General features: G+C 36.9%; 1 protein-coding gene across 5 annotated transcripts in view; it reads left to right on the forward strand.

Moving 5' to 3' along the window:
* LOC132104209 (CUB and sushi domain-containing protein 3-like) overlaps nucleotides 1-16,092 on the forward strand; it is a 435,094-nt gene that overhangs the window by 47,170 nt on the left and 371,832 nt on the right. For all 5 annotated transcript variants that reach the window (XM_059509502.1, XM_059509503.1, XM_059509504.1 and 2 more), the window contains exon 2: nucleotides 4,666-4,888. In XM_059509502.1, coding sequence (XP_059365485.1) covers nucleotides 4,666-4,888 — 223 coding nt within the window. The remainder of the gene's footprint in view (nucleotides 1-4,665; nucleotides 4,889-16,092) is intronic.

Raw genomic sequence — 16,092 nt, forward strand, 5'->3', positions numbered from 1 at the left:
TTGTGGCATTTCTTATTGCATCATAAACACAAACTATTGCCATAACAGTAAATGCCACTTCAGACTATAATCGTTCTCTGTATGCATTTTATGATATTGATTTAATAAAGGTTTGCTAGTATACATGGGCAAGAAATGGCCAGAGCTGATCTACTAAATGCCTAGTACAGTCATTAAACTCTAACATGCTGCTGAATGGTTGCCTCACAGCCGCTATTTCTTCCTTTCTAGACTTGTCTTTTTATTCCAGTCTGACCAGGTAGCGTTAGACTACGCACTCACTTTCTCTCCTCCTCCCCTACGCAGCACCTGTCTAGATCTCCTACGGGGTATTTCATCAAAACAGTCATCATCTTATGTATCTGGGGAGTGTTGTGCTGCCAGGTAGCAGCATACGTTTCCTTCTCTCAATTTATTGTGGTCTAGCAGAGCAGTCGTGTTCTGCCTGCAGTCACAGCAGAAGCGTATCAGATCAAGTGTATGAACACAGTCATATTCTAATAAATGTGTTTTTATCTACAACTGTTGTCATGACTGAACTTCATTATATGTTATTGCATCTTTCAGGTGTGCAGAACCACATCTTGCCTATTTTGGTGTACATTGTTTTTCTCAATGAATACGTTTTGGTGCTTTAATAAAGGACCGTGTCAATGAAAATAGATTAAACTGCATCTGAAAGTGATTTATCAACCTTGAAAGTCATTCAGATTTGGTAAATGCTTGTGCAAATTCATTACGGCCAATGTACAGGTATTAATTTGATTTAGGTATCACAATCAAGTACTCATGAACGATAATGAATTTTCCCTGAATAGCAGGGTTTTGAACTATGACAACATATCATAAAGCTTCTGTATTCTGTCTTGTCATTTTCACAAGTGAAACCCATTGGATGTAGTCATAGCAAATCTACAACCAAGTGACCACATAACTGGCTTTCATCCTTACAGACACTGTCCCCTTGCTGTACTCTAAGGAGTTGCCGAAACTAATCATTGTTAATGTGTGTTAGTGTACATTTATAGTGCTTCTTCCTCACACTCCTTGGTGAACACATTGGTGCTAATTTCCCATGGCAGCTTATGGTGCAATTAGAGCCTGGAGGACCTTCACCATTCACACCAAATCACTGACGGGCCACTGAACATTCAGGGATGGCAGGAAACAGATCGCATACCACAGGGTTGTGAAAATATATAATGAATAGTTTTGACAAAATAAAAAGAGAGGTAAAAGTTTTGTCCCAAAACATATACACTACCCAGATAGCACACATATGTCTGCAAGATGTCTGTTAAAGATCACTTCATCTTGAAAGCATTTGCATTTACAAACATCTTGTAGACACCTTTAAGACACCAGTTTTACATATATATTTTAAATAATAAACATCTTAAAGACTAAACGTCTATTTGACATCTTATTGTAAATGTCTTATAGAAGTATTGAAGATGAGCAAACACTAAAAAATACGTCTTGCAGATCTGAATGCTGATGTCAAATAGACATCTCTGTGATGTGCATGTGCTATCAGGGTATTTACTTATTCTATTATATTCTATGTACGCAACCTTCTAATGTATGAATTATATAAGGTTATTTTGTCATCCAACATCAGAGTCTGACAATTTTAGTGTAAAGACACTAATCACACTATTTATACAAAAAAAAAAAAAAAACCTATGTAGAATAGTGTGCAAGTTGGGAAGCATCTAAAGATCCAAAAGAAATAGCAATGGCAAAAGCTAAATCAATATATATATATATAAAATTATATTTATAAATTTTACATTTTACAAGTTTACAAAAAAATTCTGAATTTGTTAGAGCGAGTTCAAAAATGAAAATTCTTTCATCATTTAATCAGGCGCATTTCATTTTAACCCTGAATGTGTTTCTGTCTTCCATTGAACGCAAAAGGATATATTTTTGAATATTGTTAATCAAACAGTTGCTAGAAGCCATTGACTTCCTTTATATGGGTGATAAAAAGTACTATGTAAGTCAATGGCTACCAGCAACTGTTTGGTTACCAACATTTATTAAAATATGTTATTTTGTGATCAAGAAAGAAAGTCAATTAAACATGCTTTGAACATTATGAACGTGGAAAATTAAGGCAAATTTTGTTGGGTAAACTATCAATTTTAAACTCAGATTCTTCAAACCATTATGTCATAAACATGCAATGATTGTCGTAGTCTACTGAGGCAGAGAAACAGTGTGCTAAAATTTCTGAGCAGACTCACATGCATTTATATGTTTGCTACCTTTAAACTTAGAAACTGATGGATGCCAACAGGTGAATAGAAACGTAGATGTGAGCTGAATACTGGGTTAATGTGGTTCATTGTGGCCACATTCCCACAGATATTCCAAATGATTGCACTACTCGCTCGCCGTTGATTAGATCTGGACAGACTTTGCCTTCAAAACAGATGTTATCTGCTCAGGTTTTGCATTGTAATGATAGAACTAGCTCACTTGATTCATTATTCATCAGATTGGATTTAGGGAATTGGGTTGCTTGAGTCACTCGTGTTGAATTTGTGGGTGAGAGAGGGCAAAATGGTGGTCCGTTTGAGACATACCCAGATCAATTTTTCTCACAATGTGGCAATAAGTTATAACTTGCAAAGCTCAAAGGCATACCAATTCATTGCTTAGCTGCTCCCATGTGAAACATAAAGTGCACAGCTGTTTTCTGTGACTGAATAGCTGTTAATCAAGTGTTTTATTCAGAATAAAAGGTGCAATGTTGTCTTTTTTTTTTTTTTTTTTTATAAAATGTAATTTAATTTTAACCAACAATGCCATTTTTGGTTATGGAGAACATTATGAAAAAAAAAAATTATGATGTAAAGTTATCCCTAAATGAATACGGTCAGCAGTGGAACAACATCTTGGTGTATAATGCAGAATTTCCTTTGACTTAATGACTGTGACGTCTAATTGAAGATTGCTTTAATTATACAAACAAGCTTTCCTCCACTCAATATGTTATTGAATTCCACTGAAAGCTTGTGAAACAGGTCCTCTTCGAAGAGATTCACACAAATACATAGAAAATTTTTTAGTTACAAATGACATTTTATAAAGTTTTGTTACATTTTGTTCACACATTGGCAATAAAGAACAATTAATACTTGAAAATTGTTTAATTAAGCCCCTTTAAAATTTTAATTTTTTCCATAGAAACAAGTAGCTAACTTTAGTTAGCAAGCTAACGTCACTTTCCTTCTGTCCAGTCTAATAACATTCAGTGAGAAATATCAGTATATTAGTACATAATTAGCCAGTTTGCACTGAGCAGCAAAATGACTTCTTTCAAGGTGTTTTTTTTTGTCTTGTTTTTTTTTCTCTGCTGGAAGTTGGAACCATGAAGTAATTAAAAGAATAGTACACCCAAAAATGGAAAACTCTTGTCATTAATTACTCACCCTTACCTCGTTTCACTTTCGTAAGACCTTCCATCCTTTTCCAAACACAAATAAAGATATTTTTGATGAAATCCATTCTGTCCCTCCATAGACAGCAATGCAACTTAAATATTCAAAGCCCAGAATGGTAGGAAAGACATCGGTAAAGTTCTTTATGTGACTCCAGTGGTTTAACTTCAGTTTTACTAAGCGTCGTGAGTGCTTTGTTTGCACACACACACAAAAAAAACCCGCAACATAATTTACAACTTTATTTATGAAAATATTGATCTGCATTGTGCATTCTTGAGAGCATCACAACGCATGTGTGTTGTGTTCACACAATAGAAGACTCGCGCATCAGCACAAAGCACATGAGTGGGAGTTCACGAGAGTACCATGACGTGTTTGGATAATATTTTCGTAAATAATGTGCTAAATAATGTTTGCTAAATTGCATAGCTGACTGTAGAATTGACTGTTGAGGAGAGACCCCCCACATGATTGTAAAGTGCTTTGGTTGTAAAACAATGCACAATAAAGCACTATATAAATGCATCATTCATTCATTCATTCATTCATAGAAGGTCAGAAGCCTATCGGATCATCAGGCCAATCATACTAGGATCCTCCAATCAACTGTATAGTTATACAATGGTGAATATGTATATACATATATATATATATATATATATATATATATATATATATATATATAGGACTGCATTGCTGTGGAAATCAGTCATTTTTTAGGTCACATTCATTAACAGTTATGTACAAGTATATGAGCACAGAAAAGGTACTCAAAATAAAATGCTTGTAGAAATCACAGCAAGCTTGCAATTATTTTATAATTTTACCTTTTATTTTAGGCTTTTAACAATTAGCATAATACACACATAAACCATCTCCGTGCGTATAAACCTTTCCACAGAATCTCTCCTATAATAGAAAAAATACATATTTTTTATACAATTATTTATTTATTTCATGAAAATGTGGTTTAAGTTGGTTGAAATGTTATCCAGAATACATAAAATATACTGTAAGCGGTGTTGATATGATGAACTGCCTTTAACTGTCATTTTGCGTTACTGACACACTGTTTCCCTAATTAATGTTGTTCAGTTGCTTTGACACAATCTGTTTTGTTTAAAGTGCTATATAAATAAAGGTGACTTGACTTATAATTTTGTCATACTGCTGACCATAATGAACACTCTTCTCTCTTTTCGCTTTACAGGTTTCATATATACATGTGGTGGAACATTAAAAGGAAGGAATGGGACCATTGAAAGTCCTGGTTTTCCATATGGATATCAGAATGGGGCAAACTGTACGTGGGTTATTGTAGCAGAGGAGGGGAACCGAATTCAAATAGTCTTTCAGTCATTCGCAGTGGAGGAGGACTATGACTTTTTATCCCTCTATGATGGACACCCACACCCAGCTAACTTCAGGACGAGGTGAGTGCTGTTTATAGTGTCCATTGCATAAATCTGTAAGCAAACAGCTGCACAATAACTGTACCAAGTTAATGTGAGACTAAAATGCAGAAAACTGTACATTCCTGATCATGGAAGGATAGAGGAAGCACTTTGTTGAGTGTAATTTACGGTGTGCCTGTAAGCAACTTGACTATGATGCCAAATGAAAGTGCTGCCAAGAACTCTCCCTGGATAATTGCACAAAAAAATTATATAAAAACAAATAAGCACTATTTTCTAACTTGCCCATTGTTCGATGCACTCCTCTATCCTTTACAGGTGACTCTCAGCAATATAAATGTACATACAGTACCAAAAAACAACTGTAGATAAAACATAAAAATATCTTACAGTTAAGCCTATAATTTAAGAAGGCACATTTGTAGGGCTTTGAATGGATTTAACACCAAATTCTCTGCAAAGAAAATAAGCATGTCTTTCTCTAAAACAACTCTACAAACACTCTGTAAGTCTGCAATGACAACACCAGTGTGGTTATGCACATAAAGGGTTAATGACAATTACCTTTGTTGAATTGCGGGTATTTTTAGAGTAGAAAGTAATTTGTTTGTTGGAGTAGAATGTGTCCCATGTGCTTATAGACAAGGCAGTAGACAATCTAGTATTATGTAGTAAATATGTTTGTAAGGTATATGGAAGTTGTGCTATCAAGTCTGTGATTTTTTTTCCTCTTTAACCTTTTAGGTTAATGTATATGAATTTATAATATCTTGTACCTGATCAAGTTATTTATGTATTTATTTATGGGCATTTTAATTAATTTTCTTTCTTTTTTCTTTTTTTTTTCTTTAGTTTTGCAATGTGACAGATTTGTGTGTGTATGTTTGTGCATTAGAAATGCATAAATGTTTGTTTGCTTGTAGTATGCACTGGGCAGTGAAGTAAAGGTGGTATCAAGGGATTTGCAGCCCGATTTGTGGAATGGATCGATGCCTGACAGATCCCAGCTGTTAACCAGCTGACATAGTGCAGTCCGGTCTGTCTTTTCCATGTAGACTGCATTGCCATTGGCACATATACTGTAAAATGTTAAATATTAATGGTTTCTCATGACAAACATTAATACATTTTGTAAAAGTAAATATAAAAAAATGAAAAAAGTAAAAACTAATTATATATATATATATATTAGTGGTGGGCATAGATTAATTTTTTTTAATCTAGATTAATCTCACTGTGATCTTTAAATTAATCTAGATTAATCTAGATCAATCTAGATTAAAATTGCTCATTCAAATTCTGCAGAAGGCATTCAGAATATGTGTGTTACCCAAATAAAATTGACAAACAGTAAGTCTTTGAGAAGGGGTTTATCAAGCTAGGTGGTGCATTAGAAAAGGGGCTCATCTCCTGTTTCCAAAATGCATCACAAAGTGCTTGAAAAAGCTGTAAACTAATTCCACATTGCACAAATTGCAAACAACCTTACGCCTGTTTCACACATACTCCGTCTGCAGTGCGTATGCGTTGCATATTTTTTTACGCACCCATGTTAACGGATTCCAGTTGTGTTCCAGGAGCGTTGCGTCTGCAGCAGTGCAGCGATCGTTTACGTACCGAGTAGCGGACTGCAAACGTGTCCTGTGTGAGGTCGAGTCCGTGCATTTTCTTGGATTAACATTACAGCAGCCAGTAGCTAAATTAGGCGCGGTCACTTTAAGAGACGATGAACACATCCCATTTTTTTCCTCAACGGTTTACTTTCACTTAAGACATAACTGACAGTTTTTTCGAGCATAATTTCCAAGGTGGATATTTTGACATATTTTGTATGTATTTTTCGGCAAAAGAGCAAAAATAAGCAAATTCGTTGTTCAAGCGTTTTGAGACGCCTTTCTCTGCGTGAGCCCAGAACACCAGAACAAAGCGAGTACTGAATTGGGCTCTTTCACATCTTTTTGTTTGTTCAAACTGTGATTTGTATTTGTTCGTTCAGGTGCAGGAGGGACTTCGAGGAGAACTTCGCAGAAGAGAGCTCGGTTCAGTGTCGCTGTCCGTGATACGCGGCTCTCGATTTCTCTCGTGTGCACCGAACACAGCACGCGAGTAACCAGATAATCTGTTCAGCTTTTCCGCATCTTGTGTTTGGATTAGGGTTGGGCATCTAAGGTATAATGCCGATCCGATACGCATGTCGATACAAAGTATCCGATCCAATATATTAACGATACATATGTGGCATTTTGCGATGCAATACGATACGATTCACACCCATATCACGATACGATGCGATAATTCAGCACAAGCTAATTAGATCAAGTTATGTGGTTATGTGAAAGAGGATGCGGTGCCATTGAATTAGTTTGATTATTTATTAACCAAGTAAAACCAATACTTTTTTACAAACTGACTTTTCTGATTTCATTTTTCAACTATGAAAATAAGTTTTACAAAGATATATTTTGACACTGAATATTCAAAACTTAACGTCATGAACTAGCAGTGTTATGCTGCTTTTACTTTGAAACATCAATGTCGCTGTAAACAAAATTTAATAAAAATTTAATAAAATTCCTTAAAGCAAACAGGAGGACTCCTTGTGGCCTTTTAGAATAGTACACATTGGTCAGTCACCTTCAGTTAAAGGTTTTCCTTCAGAAATATCAACTGATCAACATGATCAGGGTGAAGCAAGCTACGCTGAGCTGTAACTATGTCTCCAGCTGTGCTGAAAACTCTTTCAGCTGGTACGCTTGTTGCTGGGATGGACAGATATCTCTTTGCTAAAGCTGATAGTAGTGGAAGATCTACTTGCAGTCTCCACCACTGCAACACATCCCCATCCAAACCTAAAGTGTCCCACAATATATATATTAAGATTTCATCCTTAGCTTTCTCCCTGATGGTCTTTGCTGGTGGTCTTGCACACATTTTTGTCATTGCCTCCATTTAAACCAACCTGTTCTGTACTCTTTGGAAGGGCTTTTGTCGCATTCTGTTTCAGCTGTCTGGTCCTCTTCCAATGTGCCTGTTGCCTGGTCTTCATTCGGCATTGCTGTGTCACTGGCCTCTTCCTTAAAAATGTATAAACATGTAAAATAATGCATATTCATATATTATTAGTTCTAAACTGCAATAACGATCTTACTTTAAATGTTCTTACCTCTCCATTCATCTGTACCACCTCTGTTGTTATCTTCATGAATACCATATCCTTGGCATCCAGAAAAGCCAGGTCTTTAAAACGTGGGTCAAGTGCTGAGGCACAGTGGAGAGTGCCTTCAAGATATGTATAACGGCCATCAAAGTCCTGCCTGAATCTGTCTGTCATATGGGAAATAACCTCTAGATCACTCTCATCTCGTTGGAATTTTCTCTGCAATTTGGCTTGGATTGGAGATATAATGGAGATGGTGGGATTTTTTTCCTCACTGAGGAGTGTGGTTGCCACTTTCAGAGGTGACATTAATTTGATGATCTCTGGGATCAGTGTCATTTCATCTTCTGTCAAACTGGCCATAGCCTCACGCCTCTTTATCTTCCTGGACAGCAGGGTGTTCAGCACAGCAGGCTGCTGCTCCCAGAAACGCTCCAACATGTCGAGGGTACTGTTCCATCTGGTGGAAACGTCATGGATGAGCTTGTGGTTGGGCAGGTGTAACTGGGTCTGTATTTCATGCAGAACTTCATTTGCCTTGGGGGCTTTTGTGGAAAAAGGAGACAAGCTTCCTAACTTTTACCACCAGCTCAGAGACACTGTCCACCTTAAAGGCTTTTTGATATGCCAAGTTCAATGTGTGGGCAATGCATCCCACATGTGGGTCCATCTTGGCACCAGCACCAGTCAGGATCATGTTTCTTGGGTTATCTGTGACTAACGCAGGGCTCTTGTCTTCAATCTTCCACTCGCGGCAAACATCCTGAAGTAAAACGGCTAGATTATTCCCTGTGTGAGCCTCGCTGAACACTCTGGTCTGCAGAACGTGGTTTTTGAGAACCCACCTGTCATCTAGGTAGTGTGCTGTGACCGTTACATATGATGCTGAAGCGCACGATGTCCAGCCGTCCACTGTTACAGCAACTCTTTGGGCTTTGTGCAGAGACTCCTCTATCTCTCTTCTGACCTTGTCGTACAGGGCAGGAATCTGTTTATCGGAGAATAGCTTTCGGTTTGGTATCTTATAAAGAGGCTCCAAGACATGGAGGAGGTGTTTAAAACCTTCGTTTTCGGTGACACTATGGGGCTGAATACCTTTGCAGATGAACAATGCAATAGCATCAGTTATTGCCGTAGTGCGCGCGGAACTGTTAGCAAGCGGGGCATGGAAAAACTTTCAATACTTTTCTCACCACTTTTGGAGCTGGTAGCTACAGGTGAGTCAGAGCTGGAGGGAGGGGATGCTGGGGCACTAGCAGACGCTTCCACAACAACACCGTGGTGCCGCTTCAAGTGAGATATCAGATTAGTCGTACTGCCCGTGTATTTTACAGATGCACGGCACATTTTACAAATTGCATCCGTCTTTCTTGTAAAATCCATAGTGTTTCCAAACTTTAGATTTAAAATTCAGTGGAGGATAAATTGTCGTCCGACATGTTTGTTTTGCTTACTCCTCGCACTTTCTGACAACTACCTTTGGGCGCATCACTGGCTTCATCCGCGCAGCTGATACATTGAGTTGTAGTGTACAGTATACACATCCGCAAGTCCGTTGCTTAGGCCTACTTTATGTAGGTCGATTAAATTATGCACTAAAAACAGGTTGACAACACTTGTTAAAGGCGCAATATGTAATTTTTCTGCTTTAAAAATAGCAGATATCACTATATCTATGTTATATATATTTTTTTGTTGTGTACTTACATTATCCCGAACAGTTTCCACGAACTTTAAAATCCGGAGAAAATTATAGTTTAATTAGAAGACACGGCACGTTTCTTTATTTCCGTTTTGTCGCCCGTCTATGGCGTCATATAAACTTTGACCCCTCTAGTTTATCTAACTTCCTGCGGAACCGCCAAATACAAAGGTGAACAGAAGCAAAGACGAGACGAAGAAGAAAAAGTAGTAGCTAGCCTTGATCGAGACTATTATATTTTATATTTATATTGTTTATATTCGTATTTATACCTCAATCAATAACTTAGTTATGGATCATGATTATGCTTTGCCTGCACGTTCTGTGAAGCGCAAACGTACGGGTGAAATAAATGACCTGAGAAGGTTTTGGGATGAAGAAGAAACGAGACACAGGTAAATATTTGAGTTGGATTTCCAAGATAGAGAGAGCTTCGTGACAAGCTGAAACTACAGAGAGATGCTTGCATTCTAATAAACAGGTATGAATCCATTCAGCTAACTATATCTATCCGTATATTTTGTGAAACGATGATGTCTTGTGTAAAACGCAGACGGACTAGCTCTCATGTAGAGTATAATGTAAATCAACATGTGTTCTATATCTAGCTGGATAAAGTAGCTTCAAATGCAGTTCACTATCTTGTTCGATATCATAGTATAAACGTAGCCTAATTATAATTATTAACGAAAGGCAACCGTGTTTTTTAACATATATTACTACTAGCTAGATTGAATATTGATTTGATAGGAGTCTGATAATTAATATATCTCTCCGTTCGAAAATACGTGATTGTAAAAATACTAAGGCTGGTGACACACTGGCTGCGTGGCGTCTCTGCTGCGTGCCAGAAGCGTGGCGCGCTGCTGCTGCAGTAAGTTAGGTGACATAGAGGGAGACCGCTGACAGACCAGGCTCTTGTCTTCATGACAACAATATCTATACTTCATGTTGAACATAAATATAAAGCCTACTGATAAAGGACACCGTCAACAGTATTGACGGCAAAATAGACTTATGTTTGACAGGTGCAATATTTGAAAATCGATAATTATTTATTTATTTTTTAAATTACATTTGTATCTGAATTTATGTCAACCTATAGACTTTCAATGAATTAATATGTATTTGTGTACAAAATTACATATAAACATATTTTCCTATTATATTTTGCCTGGAAACGCTTTCAACACGCGCGCGTGTCGCGTGAAAAATAGGCGTCGGTTCTATTTCTAGCATGCACACGTTTCCGCGCGGCTCGAGCCGCGCCTGAGACATGCGTCTCACGCAGGCAGTCTGCAAGCTCTAACTTATTAACATGGGAGCCGAATTATAAACTGACACGCCACGCAGCTGAGACGCTTGCGCCACGCATCAAGTGTGTCGCCGGCCTCAGTTAAAATGAGTGAGGAGTGTGGGGAGCGACAGAGCGCGTGTTCCAATGAACAACAACTCCCATGAGCCTACGCTCTTTCCAGACGTCATCAAAGTACGTCTCATGTTATTATTTTGATTGTGTGACCCCTGGTGGCCAAAAATTCCATACTGCACGTTTAATAAATAAAGAAATACATTCTGTATTAAAAGGATAAGCTGTATATCGGAAAAAATGATGCGTCTCGCAAAAACCGATGCATCTCGATATATATAAAAGACATTGCCACATAATACAGCCACTATTTGTTGCTTTCTATGTATGTATGTATGTATGTATTATGTATTCTCCTCCTCTCATTCTTCCTTTTCTCTCTGTCTTGCTCTGTTGCATGGAGGAGATATTAGAAGGTGGTATGTGCAGAGAAGAGGAAGGAGGAATAATGATAGAGCTTAATTAAACAGTTGAAGAAGTAAATAATGCAGGATTCTGCAGGCACTACATTTGTGTCTTGCATCGCCATGTTCGTTGGCATCATAGACAAATTGCATGTTGATATTCAGCCATTTTAAATTATGCACTGCAATTAGAGATTGAGCCCTCTTTCTGTTTCTCTCTCTCTTCCTCTTGTCTGTTTGAAAGGAGATATAATTCTTTTTTATGGCCACTACCATCGTCCTTAGAGGTCTGACATGAATACCTTGTTGGATCTTAAAGCCCATTACAGTTTATATGTCTTTATATACTTATATATCCATATTTAATGATTTTGATTAATCAGGATTCGTTTAGACGTTATTGACCCCCCCCACCACCACCACCACCACCCCAAGGCATCTCTGTTCAAGCATACAGACGGTGTACTGGCCTATATAAAATGTTGTGAGTGTGGTGTCAGTGCTTTTTGCACAGCCGGTTTTGTTTGTTTGTTAATTCATTCTTTCTTTTTTTTTTTTTTTTGTTCTTTCATTGAAAGATGTGTGGGCGATCAAGCTCTTGATGGGTGATAGATGCCTTCCGTCCTGAATTTACATCAGTAATGACTATTAATGTGACCTGGCTGGGACTCTAAAAAGAGCTGTTTCAATTAACTATAAACTAACAATGCCAGGGACTGAACCTAACATCTAAAGATAACAGTGATTAATCTTCAAATATGTACAGATATGTCTGAATCATTTACAGCTTTGCTCAGAAATATCAAAACGAATTCTAAATAGGTTTAAATGATCATTTGGTTGGCAGCTAAATAAGTGTCCCCTCTCAAACTGTAACTGCACAAACATCTGGCATTCTGTGTGAAAATATTACTCATGTCTTATATATGTATATAATATATAATTACTCATGTCATATATATATATATATATATATATATATATATGACTGATGATATTTTATTATATATATATATATATATATATATATATATATATATATATATATATATATATATATATATATATACTGTATATACTGTATATGTGTATATATACTGTATATACTGTATATGTGTATATATACTGTATATATGTATATGAAATATTCAAAAACTCACTCATAATATCATAATACTCAGATACTTACTCTTTGCCCCCTACCAGTGTTATTAATTATGTAACATATAGAAAGACTCACTCAATTCATCAGTGCACAGATTTCAATTATTCTTCTTTGTAATCAACTCAAAATCAAAAGATATTGAGTTGTTGAAGATATGATATAGTTGTTTAGACTTCTAAAAATGAGTGCATTTACATACATGTTCTTGAGCCAATTATTCTTAATTAGCTGGAAATGCACTTGGTCATGTAAATGCTGTAACCAGATTTATTTTATTGGAGTAAGGTCATAAGCCTAAACCAGTCACAACAGGTAGTTTTTTGCCTCTTACTCCAATTTTGCACGCCGTGTAAACTCAATAACCAGCTTTCTGTCTGTGTATTGAAGTGCGCATGTGTCATATGTGACCGGAACACATAGAACACATAGATATGCAAATTATTATAGTTGGACGTCACTACAGGGAAATAATCTGATTTATTAATGAAGTCATGTAAACGCAGCTTACTTGCATTGTCAGACTACTGATGTGCATGTAAATGGAAAACTGGTTATTTTAATAAGCCGGTACTTGTGAGCTTACTAGTGTGCATATAAACATGCTCAATGACTTTCATTGGCACGTTAATTATAATCTATTTTTTATATATTCATAATGATTAATATTGTTGGAGTGAAGCCAGTTAATTTTATACACAAAGTGGTAACCTATATATCCTAAGTCTCCCTTCTCAGCGCGAGTAGAGAAATAATAGGGAGTAATAGTCTTTTATCTTATTCCATTGTGCTCCCTTATACCTTCATTTTGAGATGCTGTATATTTTCTTCTTTTTTTTCTCCTCGCACCCCCTCTGTCTGTGCTGAAATCACTCATACATGTGGCTGCTGGGCTGCGAACAGTTCATGTAGTAGTAATGCCGGGTATCACTATGTGTGTCAGACTGTGAAAGAGACCCCCTGAGTGAAGCCAGGTATAATTGCAGACGCTTAGCCCGTGGAGCTAGCAATGTAATTAGTCATCAGCATGTAGCGGGGATGGGACAGAGGAAGCAAGAGCAGCCACCAGCAATTATTCATCCCCGTCCTGTCACTCAAAGCTACCCATCGCCATAAATCATTTGCCGTTTGTTTTGGCATCTGATCAAGATGTCAGCGCAGGAGCATTTTACTGACGTATAGATGTTATGTGAAAATCAAGAGGTTCTGAGATTTAAAATAAATGAATTCCTGTGTCTTTAGGTCATACATATGCATGAGATGCGAATTCATGCGAATACAGGAAGACTGTGAGTTGGTTATAAAGCATGTCTGCGTGCTCATAACTATAATTCCACTGGCAGTTGAATTGGTGATTTACGGTGACAACAAGGAAGTTCTTTCTGATGCTGTCAGACAAATGACTAAAAAATAAAAAATAAATGGTTAACCAAAACTGAAAATTATGTCATTATTTACTATTTTATGTCATTCAAAAAAAAAAAAAAAAGTAATTTTTGAGACCCTTCACATAGTTCTTAGCATAATATGACAGTTTATAGTGTGTAGACCATGCAGCCCCTTAGAAGGGTATACCCACAAGAGCAAATAATGAGAGAATTTTAATTTTGGTGTGTACTATCGCTTTAACTGAACTGCTTTCAGACTTAATGCTTACCACAGCCATTCCGTTCATCTGTGAGGCTGTAAAACCCACAAACTAACCTCTCCCCTTCACCCAGTTGCTCTCATTACACTTTCTAGGAATGCAAGGGGAAATTCATTCAACCCTGGGTTACTAGTATCGATTGTAGGCTCAGAATACAGTCTGTCACTCCATTATATTCCAGTGGCCTGGAAGAGGCGAGTGACACATCGTTCGTGTGGCTTGCCGAAAGATGTCTCACATACCAAGTGGCATGTTTTGAATAGCCAGAGAAGGGAGAGAAAGTGACAGACTACGTTTTATCTATCTATCTAGTGGATGTAAAGGAGTATCAGTCTGGTCTGTTGCTGTGCAGTGTCTTCTGCCAAGAGCAAAGCCAAGGTAGAGGGAAAGAGGGCTCTGTCTCTTTCTCTGGCTCCATCTCTATTGCACTGTTTAGCTTGGCTCACTGACATCTTGTGGTGAATGTGCAAAGTGCAGTCCTCCAAATCTGTATGATTTTGGACACTCTTTTCAATATAATTGAAGCAAAAGAGGAATGGGCCTGTAAAGTGGACAGTACCATACTGTCCATTTGACGTATTGTACTGCTTTTCAAGACTTCTGAGATCATATGGCAGCTTTTGGAAATGCTACAGCGTGGAAATGCTTCATGCCTTGTTGCCCATTATGAAGTCCATTGCATCAACATCTGTTGTTGAATAAGGTGGCCGAATACCCTGCAGTCCACACCTGCTTAAGTTCCTGCTCAGACGTACACTGTGAAAAAAAAATGTGCTTCCAGCTAACCTAAAAATATGCTTCATGTGGTAACATGCAAATTAACTGGTTTTATTCAAGTTCAAAACATTATTTACTGTGACAGAATCAGCTTGACTACATTAGGTTATGCTAATGAAAGGGATTTTAAGGGTCAGATAAGGTAGAAATAACTCCTTAATGAGGTCATATCACTAGGAATCAATTTTTCCTTGATCTTTTGAGATAAAAGAGCTCAGTGTAGTATGAAAACATACTGTAACCTTCAGAACTCAGACTTCCTCCCCAAACTAAAAAGAGCAGCTATTAAAATGAAGTTAAATAATGACTTAGCCAAAGATTATTCAGTTTAATAGCATCCCTGATCATTTCAGTCTGTCTTAACAGTATGTGTGGCATATCCCTATGAATAGTTTTCTGTTATCAGATAAAATACAGTAAAAACACTGATATTGTGAAATATTATTAATATTTAAAATATATATTTTCAATTTTAATATATTTAAAATTTTTATTTATTTCTGTGATGGCAAAGCTGAATTTTGGCAGCCATTACCCCAGTCTAAAATGTCTCCAGTCTAAAAATTTTTTTTTTTTACATTTTACATTTTTGTACATTTACCTATCTAGTTAATAATGCATAGATAAAGCAGAAAGTCCAGTTTGAGCTTTCTTGAATGAATATTTTAGCATAAGTACTAATGTTTCTCCAAGAAATAAAAGGCCAGACTTTATCCAACATAAAATAATCAGAGAGGACTTTTCACTGATTCTGGGAATTTTCTAATGGTCCTAAAATATCTTTGCACTGCTAGTGTAATTTTGGCCTTTCCTGCATTACAGTCTCATGCATTTAAATGTGTTTTCACTCTATATTCCTGTTTCCTGTGTGACCAAGTCTTGCAGAAATTACAATTGTTAGATTTTGGAGCCTAGTTGTTGTGTATTAAAGTTTGCAGATGTCTGTGAGTGAAGCATTCAGGCTGGTCCATTTATACCTCTTTGTGGCCCAACACCCTGTAAA

This window comes from Carassius carassius, chromosome 25, assembly GCF_963082965.1.
Source record: "Carassius carassius chromosome 25, fCarCar2.1, whole genome shotgun sequence".
NCBI classification, from domain to species: Eukaryota; Metazoa; Chordata; class Actinopteri; order Cypriniformes; family Cyprinidae; genus Carassius; species Carassius carassius.